This window comes from Procambarus clarkii, chromosome 31, assembly GCF_040958095.1.
Source record: "Procambarus clarkii isolate CNS0578487 chromosome 31, FALCON_Pclarkii_2.0, whole genome shotgun sequence".
Taxonomy (NCBI): Eukaryota; Metazoa; Arthropoda; class Malacostraca; order Decapoda; family Cambaridae; genus Procambarus; species Procambarus clarkii.
This window is the reverse complement of record NC_091180.1, coordinates 26,902,484-26,926,746: the sequence shown is the minus strand read 5'-3', so window position 1 is coordinate 26,926,746 and position 24,263 is coordinate 26,902,484. Positions and strand designations below refer to the sequence as shown.

Genomic DNA, 24,263 nt, shown 5'->3' with positions numbered 1-24,263 from the left:
AAGGGAATAACATTTGATTGACAGTTAAGAGGCGGGACCAAAGAGCCGAAGCTCAAGCACAACTAGACGAGTACATCAGCAGCGTATGCAAGTCTAGCAAAGCAACAGTCAGGCACCTTGACACAACAGCTTTTAGACCCAATCTTGAGACGCACGGAGGAAGGAAATGCCATCTGTAGTTTCAAGAGGAGATATGATAAGTTAGCAGGAAGGGTCAAAGTGGCTTGGCGAGCCCTAAGTACGTGGCAAACGGCCGCACACGACGACGCAACATATTGGGCACACTATGGCATCATGTGGACATATATATATACACACACACACGTGTGTATACGAGTGCTCCACAACGTTCAGGTATGAACATCAATACACAAGCCCAACCACCCTCATATCCATCACCTGATCAACCAGGCTGCGATTCATACGTCAGGCTGCGAGCAGCTGCGTCCAACAGCCTAGTTGACCAGTCCAGCAACCAGGAGGACTGGTCGACGACCGGGCCGCGGGGACGCTAAGCCCCGGAAGCACCTCAAGGTAAGGTATCACAACCCAGTCTATCACAACGCCCCCCCCCCCCCCATATTCCACACTCTTATAACTCTTCTTTTATCTATATCTTTCTATCAACTTTAATTGCCCCCCTCTAAAAAAAATTGAGGGGGGGGGGAGGGAACGTGACGTCTCTAGTACTCTTCTGAAGTACTGCTTCCCCTCTATCGGAGTTCTACTACCTGGCACCCAATGCTACTTTGAGGTACTTCCGGGGCTTACTCCCCGCGGCCCGGTCATCGACCAGGCCTGCTACACCCCTCCTCTCACTACACAACACCCACGCTACACCACCCAGGGATCAACACCCACACTTCACTGCCCCACTGGGACGGTACTCTTGGCCTTGTAGTGTAGCGAAGGGACAATGAAGCCTACTATGACACGGCACATTCTCCAGCCTCCTCACACCCCCTCCCCCCCCCCACGTCATCAAGCTTACCTGGTCCCCCCACCCCCCTCACACCCTCGTCAGCCTCCACCTGAGGTGGTACCTGGCAGGTAGTGATTCTACCGCAGGGTCGATCTCTTAGCAGGTCGCGTCGACAAGTTGATCGCCATTAGACTCAATCCGATTTATGACCCCCCCCCCCCCGCTCCCCCCCAACGCAGTTGATGAGGTACCCCAGCATCTCCAACACCATCCTCACCTATGCTGCCTCCCACAATCTGAAATCCCATAATGGACTCCTAAACTCAGGGCAACTGAGTGGAATTGAGCAGCTGACAATAAATCTCGTTGCCTCCGTTATGTCTAAAATAAACAACTACGCTATCCGAACTTAATGGACCTCTCCATAACGCACTGGAATGCGTACTAGACACTAGCACTCTTCGTGGATTTGGCTATACAAGTTCAAAGTGCTTTGTAGCCAAAACAGGTCAAGGAACGGTAATCCTTGCTACGATTCATCCCTTGCCATGAGCCAGTACAACGTGTCGTTACTCACAGTGACAAGAAGTACTCGCAGAGTGACCAGAGGTACTCACCAGTAGTCCCGTCTCGACAGAGGGGAGCAGGGTGATCCTGGCGCCATCCATTATGCTGTTCTCCTCTAGTGTCCCCTCACGCAGGTGTCTGAGGGGAGGAGAAAACACCTGTTAGAGTGAGGTTTACAGAGACGCCCGGCGCCTGTACCCGGGGAGCTGTCGCCTGTATCCGGGGAACTGGCTCCTGTACCCGGGGAGCTGTCGCCTGTACCCGGGGAGCTGTCGCCTGTACCCGGGGAGCTGTCGCCTGTACCCGTGGAGACGCCAGTCGGGTAGACCAAAGAGAAACATCACTGCCACACATTAGTAAACTGCAAAAAATGTTCAATTAAAACATAAAATCCATCTATTAAATAAGCATCACAGGTTTTAATGGTGAACAACAGTAAAACAAAAAATGTGAACCATTATCAGTATTGATTAATACCTGAGACAGCTGGTGAACGGGATCAGACTCCATAAAAAAAATAATTAAGCACAGATCCTTTGTATCCTAACTTAGTCTGTCGCATATCCTTTCCTTCCATAATTACTTACCTTAAGCACCCCCATCTCTACCAATAGACCCCATTTCATCAAGAGGGAGCCTTAACCACTTTCATTAGGGATGTTGCTAATTAGCCTTATAAGATGATCAAGCAATCAATCAATCACGGTACATATGTGCTTGCCACGTTTATTAAACACACCTGAACCAACCCAGAGGACACACCTGCAACAACCCTAAATGACAGACCTGTAACTACATCAGCAGTCCCGCCAAAACAGCAAAATGAAAACAATGAACGTTGTTTTCACCCGCCCCCCCCCCGGGCTTCAAACGTTGAGTATACCTGGAGCATACCTGGAGAGGGTCTCTAAGAGTTCTACTACTCCCCGAGGCCGGTCCCTGAGGCCAGGCTTGACTTGTGATAACTTGGTCCAACAGGCTGTTAATGCTTGCAGCGGCCCGCAGGCCCACATATCCACCACAGCCTGGTTGGTCCGGCACTTATTGCAAGAACTTATCTAAGTGCCTCAATCCGGCGAAGTGAATTAGTCTCCATGAACACCATTCCCGTCTCCGTGATTCCACCCTTCCAACACCGAAGGTTCTGACGTGCCTCTAGTGATTACACAATGGAGAATGAACTGAACACACACACTTTGTATCCCACCTATGTCAGACCAATCCTGGAGTATGCAGCCCCAGCATGGAGTTCATATCTAGTCAAGCATAAGACTAAACTGTAAAAGGTTCAAAGGTTTGCCACCAGGCTAGTACCCGGGCTGAGAGGTATGAGCTACGAGGAGAAACTACCGGAATTAAACCTCACGTCGCTGGAAGACAGGAGAGTTAGGGGGACATGATCACCACGTACAAGATTCTCAGAGGAATTGGCAGGGTAGATAAAGACAGGCTATTTAACATAAGGGGCACACGCACTAGGGGACACAGGTGGAATTTGAGTACCCAAATGAGCCACAGAGATATTAGAAAGAATTTTGTTAGTGTCAAGAGTGGTTGACAAATGGAATGCATTAGGCAGTGATGTGGTGGAGGCTGACTCCTTACACGGCTTCAAGTGTAGATATGATAGAGCCCAGTAGGCTCAGGAACCTGTACACCAGTTGATTGACAGTTGAGAGGCGGGACCAAAGAACCAGAGCTCAACCCCCGCAAGCACAAATAGGTGAGCAAATGAGTACACAGACACACACACACACACATATCTAGTGTAGATATGATAAGAGCCCAATAGGCTCAGGAACCTATACATTAGTTAATTGACAGTTGAGAGGCGGGACCAAAGAGTCAGAGATCAACCCCTGCAAGTACAACTAGGTAAGCACACACCGAGAGTTTACTTCAATAGTGTTCATGGCTAGAGTATACTTAGGTGGTTGGTCAGCAAGTTATTGCGGTGGCCTTAATAACCCTCCGGCGGTTGATGAGCCCTTAAGGCCAACACCAAATCAAACGTAATCACTAATCTCTCTCCACGGGCTGACAGTCACGCGCGTGCACTCACGCACTCACGCCGCTGGAAGACACAAGAGTTCGGAGAGACATGATTACCACATACAAAATTCTCAGGAGAATTGACAGTAGATAAAGCCGGGCTTGGGGAGTAGAATGAGAACCCCCATCAAGCAGGTATTCTTTAACATGGGTGGTACCTGCACTATGGGACACAGGTGGAAACAAGAGTACTCAAATGAGGCATAGACACAGAAGGATTTTGTCAGTGCCACAGGTAATATATGGAATGTATTAGCCAGTGATGTGGTGGAGGCAGACCCCATACACAGTTTGAAATGTAGGCACAGGTTTCTGAGTCCAGTAGGTTCAGGAACCCGTACACCAGTTGGTTGGCAGTTGAGAGGCGGGACCAAAGAACCAAAGCTCAACCCCCGCAAGCACAACTAGGTAAGTTAGGCGAGTACAAGGAGGCAGTAGTGATGAAGTGTATATTAGCATAGCGGTAGGGGCCTGGCCAAAAATAAACTAAGAGGAATCCACAGTTGCACAACTATGTACATCAAGGGGGCCCCAAGACACAGGGCCTATGAGCCTATGTACATGGACCCAAGATATAGGGCCTATGGGCCTATGTACATGGACCCAAGATATAGGGCCTATGGGCCTATGTACATGGACCCAAGATATAGGGCCTATGGGCCTATGTACATGGACCCAAGATATAGGGCCTATGGGCCTATGTACATGGACCCAAGATATAGGGCCTATGGGCCTATGTACAAAGGGCCCCAAGACTCTTTAACACTTTATAAACTTAATAACAACCCCCTCCAGAGGATGGACACCTGATCAACTAGGCTGTGATGCATACGTCAGGCTGCAGGCAGCTGCTTCCAACAGCCTGGCTGACCAGATCAGCAACAAGGAGGCTTGGTCAGAGACCGGGTCGCGGGGACATTGATCCTCGGAACCAAGGCTAGGTAAGAACAAGGCAAGCATTGACGTCTCCACTCACGAAACACGTACATCTTTCCACAATCATGGCGACTTGGCATTTATTGAGGCAATTTCGAGCCCCGAAGCACCACAAAGTACACCATTTTGAAGCTCGCAAACTGTTAAATATAGACTAAAGCCACCAGGAGCCTGCAAAGATGGACAGGCTTCGTAAATTGCCACACAAGTGCTTGATGAATCGTGACTCAGGACAAGCCGCTGCGACAACGACCGCAATGCTCGCAGCTGCCCGTGATGAAGTACTCAACAGGTATGCACGCTGGAAATGCAGCCTTTGCAACAGGTAAGGTCAGGTGTCACGACTCTCTCCACCGGCGTCAACGTGCACCCGTGTGTGTGTGTGTGTGTGTGTGTGTGTGTGTGTGTGTGTGTGTGTGTGTGTGTGTGTGTGTGTGTGTGTGTGTGTGTGTGTGTGTGTGTGTGTGTGTGTACGTATCGATCGAAACGCTACGCGTCATTAGTGACGTTATAAAAACAATCTATGCAAAAATTGTTCTTCAAGACTTCTCTAATATTCGATAAAAATGTATTATTATTATTACAACAGGCTGTGATTCCTACGTCAGGCTGCAAGCAGCTGCGTGCAACAGCCTGGTTGACCACATCACCGTACCACGGACACGTGGAACCCTGGAACCAACTTCAGGTAGACAGCAGGTAAACAAGTAGATGGTGACCACCCCCCCCAACCCCCTATATCTGGGGAACGAACCCCCCCCCCCCCCACCATGTTCCCCGGACCAGTAGACAAGTATCCCAAACGACCAATAAGCTCATTCACCCGCCCCACAAGAACACTGGTAGCAACCAACAGATTTGTTGGTCAACCCTTCCCAGTCGTTGCTTTCTTTCTCCCTTCTACTATATCCCTCCCTCCCTCACTCCCTCCCTCCCTTCCCATCCATGTTTTCCTCTTCCTTATGAAAGCCTTTGGTTCAACCCCCTTTTCGTGGCTGTGATGGTTCTCAATCGTCACCCTCCCTACCCAGCTGTTCTGGAGTTGTAGCCCCTTGAGCCATTAATCAGTAGTGGGCCGCCACGCCTCAACCCACCACCACAACTACCACCACCACCACCATCAACACAACCAACACAAAAACAGCAACTGACGGAGTAGCAGTAGCCTCAACTCTAGTTATAAATTTTCACTCAATACAGTGAAGTTTATAACTAGAAAATATAGAGAAAGAAGCAGTAGTAGCAGCAGCAGTAGTAGCAGCAGCAGTAGTAGTAGTAGCAGTATCCACAACACTGGACACACCTGGAGACGATCCTCATACAGAACAGCGACAGTTCTGTAGTCAATATTGCCGTCATGTATTGACCCCCCCACCATTCCATCAACATCCCCCCCCCACAAGCAATACCACCACCCACCCACACTGTCAACTACACCCACTCAAGCAACATCAAGCTGTCAACTACACCCACTCAAGCAACACCACGCTGTCAACTACACCCACTCAAGCAACACCACGCTGTCAACTACACCCACTCAAGCAACACCACGCTGTCAACTACACCCACTCAAGCAACACCACGCTGTCAACTACACCCACTCAAGCAACACCACGCTGTCAACTACACCCACTCAAGCAACACCACGCTGTCAACTACACCCACTCAACAGCAACACCACGCTGTCAACTACACCCACTCAAGCAACACCACGCTGTCAACTACACCCACTCAACAGCAACACCACGCTGTCAACTACACCCACTCAAGCAACACCACGCTGTCAACTACACCCACACAACCATTCACACCTACTTCTTTAGTTCAGACACTTGACTCTTCACCAAGTGTTGAGGGTGACTGGTCAGGCATTCAAGATAGCCAAGGGTCCTGGACATATCCGGATCATACCTCGAGTATACCTGGAGTGGGAGTTCCTCTACTCTCTAAGCAGACCTGGGGCCAGACTTGACTTATGATAACTTGGTCCAATAGGCTGTTATTTGGAGCGGACTGTTAATCAAACATCTGCACATCCACTACAAACTGGTTGGCCTGGCAATTCATGTAGGAACGTGCCTGTAGATTACCCATAGATGAGTTCTATAGTTTATATCCTATCGCAGCTTGGCCTCTGTGCTTGCCTGATGGCCCACAGGAGCCATCATAGCCAGGCTGATCGACCAACTCGAGCGGAAGTTCTAGCTGGAAAATTTCTACTGTCGTTTGAGCTATTTTTTTTTAAATTGTTTGCAGGACAGTGAAGAGTGGCGAGCCTCTATTTTATGTTCCTACCATATCACACCACAATGTTAATGGCCATAGATGATGAGATACTCCTCTCATGTCCGCTCCAAGGAACATTGAGTGATTTCCTACGGTCTCTGAAGTTTCAATGTTTCTATGCTTACAGTAGAGTATCTCTAGCTCTTCTATTTTGCCTGAAAAGGGGGGGATTTGAGGACAAAGCAATATTCCATTTGACATACCCGTGAAGAGCATCATTAGGAGAGGCCTGGACAGAGGCTTGGACAACTAGGCCTTGACAAAGGGGCCCTGGAGAGAGAGGCCTGGCCGTGGGGTCAGTGATCCCAGCTACCTCAGGGCAGGTTTATGACTCGTGTTAATGACCACTAGTATTCTGACCCTCCACAAGACGGCTTCTCGTCGGCGCTAAACCGACGGTTGAAAGGAGCACCGGCGCTCTTCCCCGCTCTTGCGTTGACACGCACCCTCTCCCCACCACCACTACTACAATCACCCCCCCTCTTCCCCTTCCTGCCTTCTCTATCAGCCCACATAAATCTCCCCTTCCCTCTGAGAGCCCACATACTCCTCCATTCTCCACCCCCTAAGGCCCCCCCCACACCCCTATTCCATCCTCCTACCCATATGAGGCAACAGCTCCCCCCACCCGTCAATAATGTATCACAAGGCTTACTGTAATATGAAAAGCTAACGAACACAGCGTGCTGAAAGCTTGCTGTGTTGCCAGTCTATCCGTTTATCACATGTATCTGTGTTTATCTCTCCATTCATTCCGTGTTATCTCTCCTACAGCTGACTCTTCTTAGCCAGTCGCCAATGTGGCTCCGACCTCTCCCCCACTACCCATCCCAGAGAGCTTCCCCATATCCGGGCATTAATCGCCCCCATTCCAAGCTTCTATCTCCCCACCATCACCTATCTCGGGTGGTGGTAGTGGTAGTGGTGGGACGGGTGGGTGCTGTGGGCGCCAGCTCCTATCCCTCCCACCTATCCCACCAGGGCGACGTCTGGGAATCCAGGACCATCGTTGGCAGCTTCCTCCCTCTCCCTTGCCAGGCTTCCTAGCCCGACCCTGGCAACTCTGATCCATACACCTGCTGCTGCTGCTGCTGCTGGGGGAGATGCGTCCCAGCTGGCGAAGATGGTAGTGCTATCGTGGAGGCGGTGGTTTAGATGATGTGGAGGCGGTATGTTGGTATTACAGAGCAGAGGCTGGGATGCAAGACAGACCTTGGAGTTAATGGTAATGATGAGGTGAAGAATTGATTGACAGATTGATAAATAATTCCTCTGACACAGTAACATCAAGGTCATACGGGCCAGAATTAATACGATAACATGCGTTGATATCTTACACGAAACTTAAATCATGAAAGGGAGGTGATAGAATATTACCGAGACACTGAACTAAAATATAATTCGTCACAGTAAATTCACACGGTAACCTGCGGAAGTGTTTGGGCATTGTGTTCATCCTAGACTCCTCTTACAGTAATTTCTGGCATGGATCACACAACGTCCTCGGCTCACCAGGCTGTTGTGACTCGACGCACGTACGTCGGGCTGCAAACAGCCGCGTCCAACAGCCTAGTTGACCACACCACCAACAACGTTGATCCTGGGGAATCATTGCAAGATAACAGAAAGGTAAACACTAAGCCCCCCGTACATCAACGACGACCTTCACACTACTAGAACGTACAACGAATCTTCGACGCAGAACGGCGTTCACATGTTTCTTTTTACATGCCTCGACACTTGTACTTATACACCTACTTGATGGTGTACAGCTTCTCTTGCCTACACGAAGGGTTGTCTAGCTATATTTTACCAGTTCGTTCCGGGGATTAACACCCCCCGGTCGGTCGGCCGAGCGGACAGCACACTGGACTTGTGATCCTGTAATCCTGGGTTCGATCCCAGACGCCGGCGAGAAACAATGGGCAGAGTTTCTTTCACCCTATGCCTCTGTTACCTAGCAGTAAAATAGGTACCTGGGTGTTAGTCAGCTGTCACGGGCTGCTTCCTGGGGGTGGAGGCCTGGTCGAGGACCGGGCCGCGGGGACACTAAAGCCCCGAAATCGTCTTAAGATAACCTCAAGATAACCTGCTATTGGTCAGTGGCCTAGACTTGTGTCAGGAGCTAGCCATGTGATACTAAAATCCCCATCTCGCAGGAGGGTTATGAGGATATCCTCATAATGCATCCAAAATTTGCCAGTGCAGGCTGCTGTTGATCACATAACCCTGCAATGAATATGCTCCTTCAGGCCGCCCCTACCCCCTGTTGGCATCCCCCTCCTCCCCCTTTCTCCCCCCTAATCATTTTCACCTCTAATCTCTCATCTCCTCTGCAATTTCTCTACACATCCACTTGCCCTGGGGTGACGTGCGCCCTAAAGGCAATCCTTCGGCAGCCAGCTGGGTGTTTTCTCCACAGCTGATCGTTGCCAAAAACAGCTGATCGCATGTAAACAAACATTTCATCTTCTCCAACAGCATGACTCGTCCCATCAACCCTCCTCCATACCCCCTCTCATATCCACATTTATTCCCGTGTACGACCCCCCCCTCTTTTTAACTTTACCCCTGCGCCCCCTACCCCCTTCCCCATCATTCCGCGAGCCCCAGAAAGAGCTCCCCCAACCCTCTACTATAAATCCCCTCCACCCCTGCCCACCTTTATTTACAAATCTTCCCCTCCCACCCCTCTCATAATTGCACCTTCCCGTCCCTTGGCTACAAGGGAAAAGAGCTAGAGGTACAGGGAGGTTGTTAGCATATAAGAAATAATAATAATATGTATATAGATGTGCGTGTGCACGTACCACACGCACGCACACACACGCACCTTATCCCAAGACTGACAACTTCGAGTGGATTTCAAAATATCACCTCCCTAGCGGAGGTGTGTGGAGTCATCCATACCATTATCCACCACCACAACCTACTGGTTCCCAATATTACTGCCTAGCCACGCCTCAACCCCCCCCCCCCCACGCCACGCCGCGCCTCAACCCCCCCCCCCACGCCACGCCACACATCCCACCTACACCAGCCGCCCAGAAAACCACCACCCACGCCCACGTGAAGTGACTCAACGCCGCCCACGCTGATTGGCGGGTGACATGTGTGGCACCCAACAGCGTGACGTCACAAATGATGATGGTGTGTTAAGACTTCCATGATGATAACATGGGAGGAAGATGCGGAACGAGGAGGCAGCAGTGGGAGGCGGTAGACAGTATGAGAGAATTGGGAAGTGACAGGAAATAGAATGGAAGTGAAGAGGAGTAGCAAATAAAGAGGGGAAAGGGGGGGTGAATTGAGATAGGGGTAGATGTAGAAAATACGAAATACTATAGACTCTACAGAGTACAAGTATACATGACCAAGGAGAAAGAAGCCAAGATGAGGGAGGGATAGATGGATGGAACAGAGGGATGGAGGGATGGAACCAGGAAAGCAAGGAGGGATGCTACGTGATGAGACAAGGAGGGAGGGAATCCAAAACAAATGTAACAGGTAGGAAGGGTAGATAGAGCTTGTAGAGACAGGTAATGTTTACATAGATATCACGATAGCAACGCATACCAACACCCTCAAAAACTGCAACAAGGCTGACAGGTGGCACAGCATCCAGCTGTAGACAGGTGGCACAAGGATTGTCTCCTGGTCGTGGGCGGCATCACGGCTGCCAACCCCACGTGCTCTGAATGTGTAGCCCACCACTTCTAACACCAGTCATCTCCCCCCTCCCAGTTGCTCTCTTACACCACTCTGCCGTGTTCACCATCTCCCCCATCCCCCCCTCCCCTCCCCACGATCCCGTCACCCCTCTTCTATCTTCGCAGACTGCTTCAAGACCTTATTAAGTTGAACTACACACTCATACCATTCCTCGTGAATGGCGTGTAGTGCCTAGTGGTACCTAGTACTACACCTAGAATGGTACTTAAGACTCTACTCCTTCACCAAACTACGACTCTATCTCGCCTCTCGTTTAACTCTAGACCCATCTACCCCCCCCCCCTCTCACAATCCACCACAACTGCACCATAACACACAACCCCCCCCCTCTCTCCACGTCTATTTCCCCCTTTGCAATGAGTGAGTCCGCTATTCCACCCCCTTCCCGTCTTTACCGTTAATGAGTTGGGGGTGGAGGGCGTCTCTGGCTGTCAGGCAGTTATTTTTTACCATCTTTAAAGAAAGAAAAGATGATGGAGAAGTAGAGATGATGGAACGGTTGTAGAAATGTTGAATATAATTACGACAGGAGGCCAGCTTGCCGCCTTGCTGACACTGTATCCATCTGTGTGTGTTGGGTAGCCAAGCCTGCGCTCTCTTGTGAGGTGGCTGTTAATTAAGTTGGAATTGGAATGTATTCCTCCAAGGAGTGCCGGACCAACCGGGCTGTGGTGGGTATGTGGGCCTGCGGGCCACTCCAAGCAACAGCCAAGTGGACCAAACTCTCACAAGTCAAGCCTGGCCTCAGGCCGGGCTTGGGGAGTATAAGAACTCCCAGAACCCCATCAACCAGGTATCAACCAGGTACACAGCTGAATTGATTGATGAACATTAAACCACCCTAGCGGTGGCACGGGCATGAGTAGCCCCGTAAACACACAGCTGAATGATTTGGAGCATTCAGATAAGCACGCACTGATGCGTATGTTCATACGCACGAGTGATTGAATACATGTTCTGCAGTTCCTCTTCGCAGGGTCATATTTTTGGAGTAAATGGAGTTTTTTTGCTTAATTTTCCATCTGAATTGTATTTTGGAATTATGCATTACGGGACTTGGTTGCTATCCAGTAGATCCAGGATCTTGGTGTCACCCACCTGCTATTGGAGTGCGACGTCCGTTTTGGACGTAATTTCTATCCTATTCCACACTCTGGTTGCTTGTTGTCCTCGTCTGAAGTTCAGCGGGTTGCATGTTCAGCAATTCATTGAACTGGTCGGCGTGTTGAAGCTATTCTTAGTGCCTGTTTTGTATTACCCGCTGTTATTGCATGTTCTCAAACACCACGCATGCTGTGTGGGTCCCCTCCTTACCCCCCCCCCCTCGCTGTAAGGCACACACACACACTGGCCTCTGCTTACACCCCTGATAATAATACAGTCTCCCGACTCTGTGCCTGAAAGGCCAAACACACACAACTGTACAAAGTGTCAAGCACGGGGCTACTCTGTCATCAAAGGCCTCCAAGGCTAGGCTAGGCTAGGCTAGGCTAGGCTAGCAAAGTGGTCGTTAACACCCTTCTTAGCTCCGGGCTCACTGAGACCCCATTCAAGCCACCACGATGTCCTAACATCTCTACAAGATTATAGCTCCTACGAGTCTCACTTGATAGCTAGCACAGTGAGAGGTTGATTTCAACAAATCCGTCAGAGCTGAAATCTTAGCTGATGTTGCAACGTGTGCCCAAATATAGCTACAAGGGGGGGGGGGGAATATTCTTCTCTACAAGGCCACTATTCGCTAACTTGCAGCACAATTTAATTTATTCGGATACGAGAAGCAACGGCTAAGAAGCGCGTTCAACTACGGCCAAACTTACTGTATAAACACCGTATATTTTTGTAAAGGGAGGAACCCGTAAGGTTGGCATTACTGGGACTCTTGGAGTCTCCCCTGTTTCTCGATCACAGAATTTAGTCCCAAAGCAAGGAACGTACAGCAGCTGGCGGGTAAACTGCCTCCTGTACTAATACACTTGCTTTAATATCCTGCCTTAACTTGAATAACAAATAGTTATGCTCAAACCTCAACGCGTACCGCTGTTGGGCCATTATAAGATGTCATATTGAATTATCTCCTATTCTACCTGATCCATCATTGATTATAACTTGTAAAAGAGAAAATACACGAGTGAGTGAGTAATTTGAGCACGACACGCGGAAACAGCTAGTACTGGGGGGGGGGGGATGGGAGGGGGGCAGGGGGTAGGAGGGGGAGGGGGTCACTCATCAGGGTGAAAAACCTTAAAACGACCCAGTGATCTGCGCGCCTCGCCTGCCACCCAAATCTTTTTCAACGTTATTTTCCCTTATTTTAAACAACGTGATAACGATTACCCCCCTCCCCCATTTCCTCGTACTGGAGCCACCACACAAACCCACCATACATCTCTTTCCCCCTCCCCCTACAAAGCCCCGTCAATACATGGGAGGGGGAAGAGGTTACACAAGCAGCGAGAATGGGGCCGGTGGCAACCGCCTCGCCGCGTCACCCACATGCCTACCAACCCAGCCAGGAACCTCAAATCTCCCGCGGTTACCGTTCAAGGTACGAAGCGTGTGCACTCACCTATCTGTTCCCCCCACCCAGGTTGACTCCCAGCTCTTGGGCCACGGGAAGAACGCCCAGAACCCCATCAAGCAGGTATCAAGCAGGATTCCCGTTCCTAATTTACACCCTCTACTAGTATCCATCTTTCAAATTGTGGATAAAGTTAATTTTTTTTTTTTACTACATGTTCGACTAGTTCACTTATTTTCTATGACAATTTTCTCATTTTTTATGACTCGTGTGTGTCCCAAGCTTTCCATTTACGACCATTTCCTCGTTTACCCGGCTATTCCTCTACGGATTTTCATAATCAACACCCGAATAGTGGTTAGAGGAGCAGATTTACATAGGCCCACTTCACTAACCACCACCACCGGCGGCTAGGCTTGAAGGTAGGTAGGTAGGTAGGTAGGTAGGTAGGTAGGTAGGTAGTGTGTGGTAGGACGCCCACATTCCTTCACACCAGCCGACAGCTACCATACTCTAGCACCAGGCAGAGCCATCCGTGCGTGCGTGTACGTGCGTGTGGGGTACACTCCACCATTCGTACGGTCGGTCAACACGTCAAATGGACTGCAAGAAGTTGTGTCAACCACCTCCACAACTTCAAAACATCACCGGGAACAACAAGGCTATGAGAGCTTACGACAATCAACTTGAGAATGGTCCAGGACGGACCGAAACGTCGTCGTCCCTTCACCCTCTAGTGTGTGGTCTGGTCAACAAGGCTAGGAGACCTGATGGTCCTGTAACATGCGTTGGGTTACCTTACCTTGAGGTTACCTTGAGGTGCTTCCGGGGCTTAGCGTCCCCGCGGCCCGGTCGTCGACCAGGCCTCCTGGTTGTTGGACTGATCAACCAGGCTGGTGGACGCGGCTGCTCGCAGCCTGACGTATGAGTCACAGCCTGGTTGATCAGGTATCCTTTGGGTAAACACCACCAGCATGTGGTAGGTTAGGGTGAGGCACCAGACAATATGTAACACAGCAAGATCAAGCCACTTAATCTTATCTCAACCACACCACCACAGTACATAGAGAGACGTGCGCACACACAGTCTCAGTATTCTCTAAGACAAGTGGAATACAATCTCCGAGACAGGTGCAATACAATCTCCGAGACAGGTGGAATACAATCTCCGAGACAGGTGGAATACAATCTCCGAGACAGGTGGAATACAATCTCCGAGACAGGTGGAATACAATCTCCGAGACAGGTGGAATACAATCTCCGAGACAGGTGCAATACAATCTCCGAGACAGGTGCAATACAATCTCCGAGACAGGTGCAATACAATCTCCGAGACAGGTGCAATACAATCTCCGAGACAGGTGGAATACAATCTCCGAGACAGGTGGAATACAATCGTCCCTATTCTTAGTCGTCGATAAAGACGAAAGCTCCCCCGAATTATGACGTTGTAAGTATCCTCCTTTGCCCGATTCCTGTCCATTCCCCACAACGTATAAAAATCCAACCTCTTAACCTAACCCGAAACGTACAAACCCAAGCGACCCACTTAACCTATCACTCCGAGGCATAGAAAACGCAGATATTTGCGAACCGTTACCCGTCACAGTAGATTGCCTTTGTACCGTTGGCTGTTATAACGTAGAAAACGGGGTTAAATAGCTGGCTATACGTGTCCATACAAAAAAAAAAACATGGACTTGGAAAACTCTAGACAAACTATACGTATTTACCTACACATATATGTATGAATTTAACCAAGAGAAACACCCTTGCTATCAATGTGTAAGTAGGACCAACCAGGAGGCCTGGTCAGAGACCGGGCCGCGGGGACGGTGACCCCCCGGAACAACAGCCAGAAATAGCAACAGCTCAAACCGGAAATTTACACTCAGCTTAACCACAAAGACCACGAGGCTACAACAGTCACCGAAGTGACTAGGTTGGGCTCTGAATGTATGTCACCGATGGTCAGGTCACCTGTATAATATACATATACAGTACATATACACACCACACACTTTGTATGCGTATAGAATCAAGAAAAATACCAAGGCAATGTTTTAATATGTATATATTGATATTATTAGAGGAGTTTGTCGTTGTTGTATATTCAGCTACTCTGAACAAGTTGCAAGTAGCACGGGCTATGGTGAGCCCGTAGTGGACTTACCTGGCACAGGAGCGGGGCAAGTAGCATGGGCTATGGTGAGCCCGTAGTGGACTTACCTGGCACAGGAGCGGGGCAAGTAGCACGGGCTATGGTGAGCCCGTAGTGGACTTACCTGGCACAGGAGCGGGGCAAGTAGCACGGGCTATGGTGAGCCCGTAGTGGACTTACCTGGCACAGGAGCGGGGCAAGTAGCACGGGCTATGGTGAGCCCGTAGTGGACTTACCTGGCACAGGAGCGGGGCAAGTAGCACGGGCTATGGTGAGCCCGTAGTGGACTTACCTGGCACAGGAGCGGGGCAGTGTTGAGGATAAGGTCAACATAATGCCACAGACCCGCCACAATATAAAAGTAATGAAATATCAAGGACTCAAAGCTAAAAAAAAAAACATCGTACTCTAGTCGAACAAACACACAACTTTTCTAACATCAGCTCAGTGTAAGAAAATATCCTGAGGTCCTGGGTACGATCCCGGTGGAGGCGGAAACAAAGGGCAGAGTTTCTTTCACTCCGATGCTCCTGTTCACCCAGCAGGAAATAGGTATCTGGGAGTTAAGACAGCTGCTACGGCTGCTTCCTGGGGGGTTGTGTAACAAAAAGGAGGCCTGGTCAAGGACCGGGCCTCGGGGACGCTAAGCCCCGAAATCATCTCAAGATAACCTCAAGAAGATTGTATTTGTCATAATGTATAACACCAGAGGAACAAGGACAACAATAGGAACAAAAACAAAAGCATAGGAGCAAGAACAAGGGCAAAAAGGAATAACAATAAGCATAGAACAAGAACAGAAAGAAGGAACAAACAACCACATGAACAAGGGTACACAAGGGAACAAAAAGGCAAGCACAAACGACAAGGACACAGGAACTAGGACAAGGACATAGAGGGCCATGACAAGAGCCTCATCCCAGTCTCCTTCAGACTAAACTATTTCAACCTGTGTACAGTAAGCCAGTACCTCGACCAACAAGAGTCGTGTGCTATCCGTACACAAGTACCCCTAACCTACATACCTCCCTCAACCACCACCACCAACCCACCGTCTGCCTGCCTGTCTGTGTCTGCCTACGTCTCTCTGTCTGTCTGTCTGTCTGTCTGTCTGTCTGTCTGTCTGTCTGTCTGTCTGTCTGTCTGTCTGTCTGTCTGTCTCTCTGTCTGTCTCTCTGTCTGTCTGTCTGCTTGAGTGGTGTCGCGAGAACTCTAGTTACCCATTACACGCCCCAGCTCTCGCTCTCTCTCTCTGTACTTTTTTCTTTGGTTGGGAGAGAGAGAGGGGGGGGAAAGGCGTGGTTGTACTCCGACACATTCTTACATGCACACCAGCCCTTCTTCCCTTTCGTACCCCCTTTCGTGTCCTCTTCACGTGGCATTGGCTTCCCCTTCCATATGGGACCTGCGTCTCCCCCTCCCTCTTTCCCCTTCTGGCCCTACATTTACCCCTACATGACCACCCCCCATAAACCTCCCCCACCTCGCTTGTGGCTCATCTAACACCAGCTTCCCCACCTCCCCATTTCTGCCCCCTCAGCCTCTGGAGTCTGTGCTACGCTGAACATCCCCCTAACACCTTCCCCCCCATAATCGAGGAACAACTTTACCCTAACCTCTGACCCCTCCATTACTACCCTCCTCCCCTGGCACAGCTTCTCCCATTACCATGGCCCCATTACCAGGCAGGGGAATGGGCACCCCTAACCAGCATCCCTTACCCTTAGCATCGCCCCTCCTCCCCCCCTCTCAAAGGCCCACCATGTACAACATCTCACCCCTGGATGAAATATGCGTTCTGGGTACTGCCCCATAACCTTGGGGCCCAACAGTGTGCTATACCACCTACTCCAGTAGGGTTGCTCCTCCTACTGATAAATGATGATAATCTACCAAAAGGACAATTTATTTCTTACCCAGACTCGAGTTACGTCTTTCAAGATACAAGTGTCAATTAAGAGGAAGTGTGAGTAAATAAATGTATACGCAAGAGAATATACAAGTTCTAAGCTAAAATTTTTTTTTTTTTTTTTTTTTTTTTAGATATATACAAGAGTTGTTACATTCTTGTACAGCCACTAGTACGCGTAGCGTTTCGGGCAGGTCCCTGGAATACGATCCCCTGCCGCGAAGAATCGTTTTTTCATCCAAGTACACATTTTACTGTTGCGTTAAACAGAGGCTACAGTTAAGGAATTGCGCCCAGTAAATCCTCCCCGGCCAGGATACGAACCCATGACATAGCGCTCGCGGAACGCCAGGCGAGTGTCTTACCACTACACCACGGAGACTGTTTGACTGTGTATTCTGAAACACTGAGAACCTGAAACACTGAACCTGAAACACTGTGTATTCAAGGAATACACAGTGTTTAAGGTATAATTTCAACCCAAAAAGGTGACCACCTTCAACAAAACCCACAGGGCCTATTTACCAACTAGGCCTAATCAGATTTACCAACTAAAGTCTAAATCTATAATCAATGGTCTATCGTCTATCTACTTTAAAAAATAAACAGTCGCGTCTTCTCTAGGCCTAAAGCTCACCCCTAAGCCTACAGCTCATCTAATTTAAGGCGGATCTTCAACTTTCTCTTCCTTTAACGGCCTCCTTCACACCCTCAATCCTCTCTCTCTATCTCTCTCTCTCTCTCTAATCTTCCCTCCCTCTCTCTCCATCTTCTCTCCCCTCCCTCTCTCTCTTTCATTTTCACTACCTTCCCTCTCTCTCCATCTTCTCTCCCTTTTGTCAACCTCAGTTTTTACTGCCCTATCCCTTCCTATACCTCACCCTTCCCCCTATACAACCCACCTATTCCCCTCCATAACTCATACCCGGTACGGGAGAGGGGGGGGGGAGGGGTAGTGGAAGTCAACAGGTGGAATGCACATAAAAGAAGTTGTGGAAGCCAACTCCATCCACAAATTTAAGGCCAGACTCAACAAAGAATTCGAACGTCAGAATTGTAACTCAACTGTGACTCAAGTTACACAACAGGTACAGCAAGACAGGTAGGCCGGGGGCGTGGAGCTAGAGCTCTGTTTCCCCACCCCTAGTCACTGATAGGTAAGAACCCCCCCCCCTCCCCTTTACATAATCCACTCTTTTACATCCAGCGTCGCCTTCCTTCCCATAACCCTCTCTCCCTTCCTCAGCAAGCCTCCCCTACAACTCTGCCTACCCCTCTCCCACTGCCTTACAAGGCACATGTAATTAACCAGGGATGGGTAAGTGGAAGGGGGAGGGGGGAGGGATAAAGCATGGTGTGAAGGAGAGGGACGCGAGGGATGACGAGAGGGGACAGATATATGGGAGGAACAAAGAAATGTGTGGAACGTAAAGGAGAAGGATGAATGTGAAAGAGGAGAGAGGTAGGCTGGAGAAGGCGATGGTGGCGTTCGAATCCCTTTCAACCAGCCAAGCCAAACAATGTCCGCTTGCCCCCCCCCCCCCTCCCCCCCTTTCCCAATGTCCCCCACCCACCTCCTTCCCCAAGACACCCTATAGACACATCCCTAAACGGCCCCTCCAGGCACCTAACACCCCCCTTTCCCCCATTCTGGTCCCCCCTCTCCCCTCAAAGAGACCAGACGTGAAAAAAAATCCTAGCACCTGCCCCTAACCTAATCTCCCTCAGGGTTGGAAACTAAACATGGGCCACAGGTGACAATGGGGGGGAAGGGGGTCGTCTAGGGAGGGGGACCATTATCCCCCCTTAGCTCCACCCCCTCCCCGTTCAAATGGCCTCGGGCGTGACCACCAGGGTGAGACGAAGGCCACGGGAAAAAGGGCAGAGCCACAATCACTAAGCAACCCCCTAGCACCCTGAGATATGATAATCACTAGATTATATAAGGAAAGTAAACGGCGGGAGGGGATGAGAGAGAGAGAGAGAGAGAGAGAGAGAGAGAGAGAGAGAGAGAGAGAGAGAGAGAGAGAGAGAGAGAGAGAGAGAGAGAGAGAGAGAGAGAGAGAGAGAGAGAGAGAGAGAGAATGAGAATTACAATAGGTAGAAACGCTGCCCAATACCGTCAGTATGGCGGTGTGTTCACTCACAGGATGAGTGACGCTGCCCAATACCGTCACTATGGCGGTGTGTCCACTCACAGGATGAGTGACGCCGCCCAATACTGTCACTATGGTGGTATGTTCACTCACAGGATGAGTGACGCCGCCCAATACTGTCACTATGGTGGTATGTTCACTCACAGGATGAGTGACGCCGCCCAATACTGTCACTATGGCGGTGTGTCCACTCACAGGATGAGTGACGCTGCCCAATAAACCGGCCTCCTGGGAACCCCTACCTCTCCCCACCCACCCCAACCCATACACCCCCCCTAGCCCAACCTTGAGGTGGCTCCGGGGATCAATGTCCACGCGGCCCGGTTCACATGCTGTCCGACACAAATGGAACACAAACCCATACTTCCCAAACCCCATATGAACACGGCCCGAATAAAAGCAATAACGGATTATACAGAAAATCTCAAACCACCCTACAGACCAAGCATCAAACAAGCAAACAATACTCTAAACCGTTCAGGGTCAGAGGAATGATTGATTGATCAAGATTAAGCCACCCAAGAGGTGGCACGGGCATGAATAGCCCGTAAAGTCAGAGAGAATGACCTGACCGGGTTAATGAACCTTCTCCACTTCCACCAATCGACCCTTCACCTAGCCCCTGGGGTTCCTAGCCCCTAGGGGTCCTAGCCCCTAGGGGTCCTAGCCCTCGTGACCCTAGCCATTTCCTAGAAGTCAGGAAATGCCGGTCTTCCATTCCGCGCCAACACGATACTAACAAAAAAATAATCCATATAAACTTACATAAATCCTTCACCCGTGTACAAGAACCTACACACATGCACACACACGCAGACGCGCGCGCGCACACACACACACACACACACACACACACACACACACACACACACACACACACACACACACACACAGGTACGTGTGTATGTAAAGGTGACAACGGTGAAGCAGTAGGTGCGGGTAGCCCGCTAGTCTGACCACTAAAATGACCAAATTGTTGTTACAAGTACTATGATTACTAGTTAACCAGACCACCAACCACGAGAGGCCTGGTCGGAGACCGGGCCGCGGGGACTCTCGAGACCAGACCACAAGAGGATTCAGATCATCTGAATCTTCAAAAGTTAACCACAAGATAACTAATTGGAGGTTAACGTCCCACTTGCCGTAACGACGTGGCTATCCTCATGCCTCGTTTCGTTATCGTATATCCTTCCTTGAGCCGCTCTTCAAGCATGATATCTAAGTCTAGCGATCTCAGCCTCTCGTAACGCAGTTGTTATTTTACATTTAGCTACTCAGAACGAAGTGTCCATGTAGCACGGGCTATGGTGAGCCCGTAATTGAGTTCAGTTATTCGCGATAACCTTGTTACTGTGTTACGCTTTGCGTAACGCAGTAATCCTGCTCAGTAAGTACCTCAGAGCCACCTCCGGGTAACGGTACCTTCGTTAAATGTCTCTACACCTCGTGAACAGTGTTCTCATTTTACGGGTTCACCATAGCCCGTGCTACTTGGAACTTTTTGTTCCCAGTAGCCGAATCTATAACAACAAGTGTTCGACTCCTCCTTTCCCTAGTTTCTCAAGACGATATCACAATAACGTGATATCAGAATTTGTTCAAATGGACCATGTTGTGGAACAGTTGACTAAGGCGCATCTGGGAGCATCCCGTACCGTAGGTTCGAACCCTCATCGACTCCATACACAGTCGATATTGCACAGCCCCATAGTCTCGACAGGCGGTGCAAAGGCGTCTCACCTTTGTTTCTCACTCGGATGAGAAACTCGAATATGCTTCCCATCCTTCTCGGATGGGAAGGATATATGGACGGGAGTTGGACACGAAGTTACAGCCCCGCTCCTGTGCCAGGTAAGTTACGGGCTCACCATAGCCCGTGCTACTTGGAACTTGTTCCGAGTAGCTGAATCTATAACAACAACAGGGGGTGTTGGAAAAAAGAGAGACCATTACCCGTCCGAGAGGTGTAGTGGAGAAGGCAGTGTATCTCAGCCGAACCGCTTAGGCTCGACGGTAGAGCGACTGTCTCGCTTCATGCAGGTCGGCGTTCAATACCCCCGGACCGTCCAAGTGGTTGGGCACCATTCCTTCCCCCCGTCCCATCCTAAATCCTTATCCTGACCCCTTCCCAGTGCTATATAGTTGTAATGGCTTGACGCTTTCCCCTGATAATTACCTCTATAGTGTTGTGGTGGGTGTCGGACCTGAGGTAATACCTGTATATATATATATATATATATATATTGTATAACGTTATCAACACAGAATACACAGATTTGCATAGTACAGCAAAAGCACGATAAGTAGAATTATTGACAATTTTGGCATGATCAGCGTATAATGTTTTCCCAATAAGGCATAAAATATAAAACAGGGAATAACATAATTACGTCGAGTCAATGATATCGCGAGACTTCTCATGAGGGGTGAGGGGTTAAGTTTCGCACTGTCAAGTGGCACTCTCTTTTTTATGTCAATCAATCTTGACCCACTCACGTTGAGCACATGCCCAACAGCAAATTATATTATAAATATATATGTATATATTTATAATATAGGTCGTATCATATATTATAAATGTATATGTATATATTTATAATATAATTTGCTATAAGAAAATATTATAATAACACAAATACATAAATCCCTTCGGAGGTCACAGTAAGAGATAATTTCTAACCCGTGTTATCAGATATAGAACTCTTTCAAGACCTCATCTTCAGCCTTAACCTGCTAGACTTCCCTGGAGCACGATCCGCCAATCCATTTCCAATCAGACCCAATACTGCTGGGTGAACAGAGGCGAACAGTTAAGGATACAAGGGGAGGGAGGGGGGTACAATTTGAGGGCTTTCAGGGGGTCCCAATAAATTAAGTGCTTCGCTGATTGTATGCGGGCAGTAAAGGATCTCACTGTATTGTCCACCTTCTACAATCTTGCCTGCCTTGTAAGGAGATGTAAGAACCGAACAATATTCCATAAGAAACAGCACCAGTGCTATCCAATATTCTTTACCCATGTTCTTTACTTGCGTTGTCTTCTACACACATTTATCCCTAGATCAGTGACTGGGTTTATGAAGGCAGATTTTAAATAAGGCATATGTATTAATAAACAAACGCACAACTAATAATTTAACATTAGATACGACCAATAGCTTACAATATGATTGGATATGATTATTATCTGGAATAAGCGTTAAGTCAGTATGACTATATAGCCCACAGGAGGGATATGAGGAAAAGAAATTGGGATATGAGGACAATGAGCAGGGATATGAGGACAAGGAGCTGGGATATGAAGACAAGGAGCTGGGATATGAAGACAAGGAGCTGGGATATGAAGACAAGGAGCTGGGATATGAGAACAAGGAGCTGTTATATGAGGAAAAGGAGATCATATTTAACAAAGAAGATAATATTTAACACTAGCGTAGTACATGTAATGCTTGGCGTCACCGAGTGAACAGAGTCGTTACGAGACCCTCACACGACGGTGTACACAAACACCCAAGCAGCGAAGGAGAAGGAACGCCTTGTCGCCAAGCGCCTCACCCCGTCACCACTCGCTACCATTGATTAGCTTCTGCGGCCAATCCTGCAACCAGGAACCTCGTGTGCCTGGCAAGACAGCGCCACCATTCCCAGTTGCGACCAATCTTGGTACCAGGATCGCTGTGTCAACCTCGGCACTCTAAAGCAGTCCATGATACTGGAGAACCTGAACATTTAGCAGAGTTAACAAGCAATGAGGAAGGGGTGGAGGGACGAAGTGGCGGTGGAAAGGATAGAGGAAGGGAAAGCCGAGAAGCAAGGAAGAGATAGATAAGGGGGCAGGAGGAGGAATATGGGAAGGGGGAGGCTCAGTGCTCGGGTAGGGTAGGGTAGGGTTGAGGGTACTGGGTTTGAGGAAAGGGAGACTTTGGGTACAGCCCTCCCTCTGTACCTCTCTACCGCACCAAGGCAACAGGGGTGCGGTAGTGGGGTACAGAGGGAGGGCTGAGACAAGGGACTTAACACGCCACCATAGTGAGCTGATCACTTTTTATTTTTTTTGGTTAATTTTGCCCCGAGGGGCGAGTTTATTGGGCAGCGCCACTGACACATTGCCACAGCAGCATGTACAACACTCCCCAATAGGAAGAAAACCCGCTGGGTTGTTCATCCTGTCACTTGTATCCAGACGCCAGCTACTAGGATCTAGGACCTGAGAAAAGTATGCACCCCCTACGTCATCGTTAATCTATAAAGAAACTTATCTTATCCTCGCATGAACTATCCTAAGAGATAAAATGTTGCTATATATATATATATATATATATATATATATATATATATATATATATATATATATGTATATATATATATATGTATATTATATATATATATGTATATTATATATATATATATTATATATATATATATATAGGGTGTGTAGGTAGTGTATGGCGACACTATAAAGTCACAATATTCATGCCAGGAGAGGTCTCGGACTACTGCGACCAGCCGGCAGGAAACAGAAAAGAAAAATGCACGCAGTCATTCGTAACACACATCAGACCAGCTATGCAATACGCAGCGCCAGCATGGCACCCTCTCACAAGCTGGCCAAAACCGAGACACACCCTTCACCAATCTGTGTCCTCGAGCCAAGTGACACACCAGATTCGAAATGAAAGAAACTTCTCGCAGGCTGAAAACAGGAGGATCCGAAAGGGGAGACACTAGACAACTAGTAAGGCGGGACTCAGGAGCTGGCGCTCGAGCCAGCACACACACACACACACTTAGGCAAGCACACAGACGCACCCCTCCCCCCTGAAGCGAGAAGCTTAGCAACCCAGACACGTGAGGAGGAGGAGGAGGAGGAGGAGGACGCTCCGCCACCAACACACTCATGTGGGTTATAAAGGTCACCAAGACCGTCCGGGTCGCCAGTTACAACCCCGCTCCTGTGCCAGGTAAGTCCACAACGGGCTCACCATAGTCCGTGCTACTTACAACTTTAGTTCCGAGTA

The 24,263-nt window shown here is 49.1% G+C and overlaps 1 protein-coding gene across 2 annotated transcripts in view; it reads right to left on the bottom strand.

Moving 5' to 3' along the window:
* Positions 1-24,263, bottom strand: part of LOC123758846 (midnolin-B) — a 219,751-nt gene that overhangs the window by 151,390 nt on the left and 44,098 nt on the right. For both annotated transcript variants that reach the window (XM_069334591.1, XM_069334590.1), the window contains exon 2: positions 1,540-1,627. In XM_069334591.1, coding sequence (XP_069190692.1) covers positions 1,540-1,590 — 51 coding nt within the window. In that variant the 5' untranslated portion in view covers positions 1,591-1,627. The remainder of the gene's footprint in view (positions 1-1,539; positions 1,628-24,263) is intronic.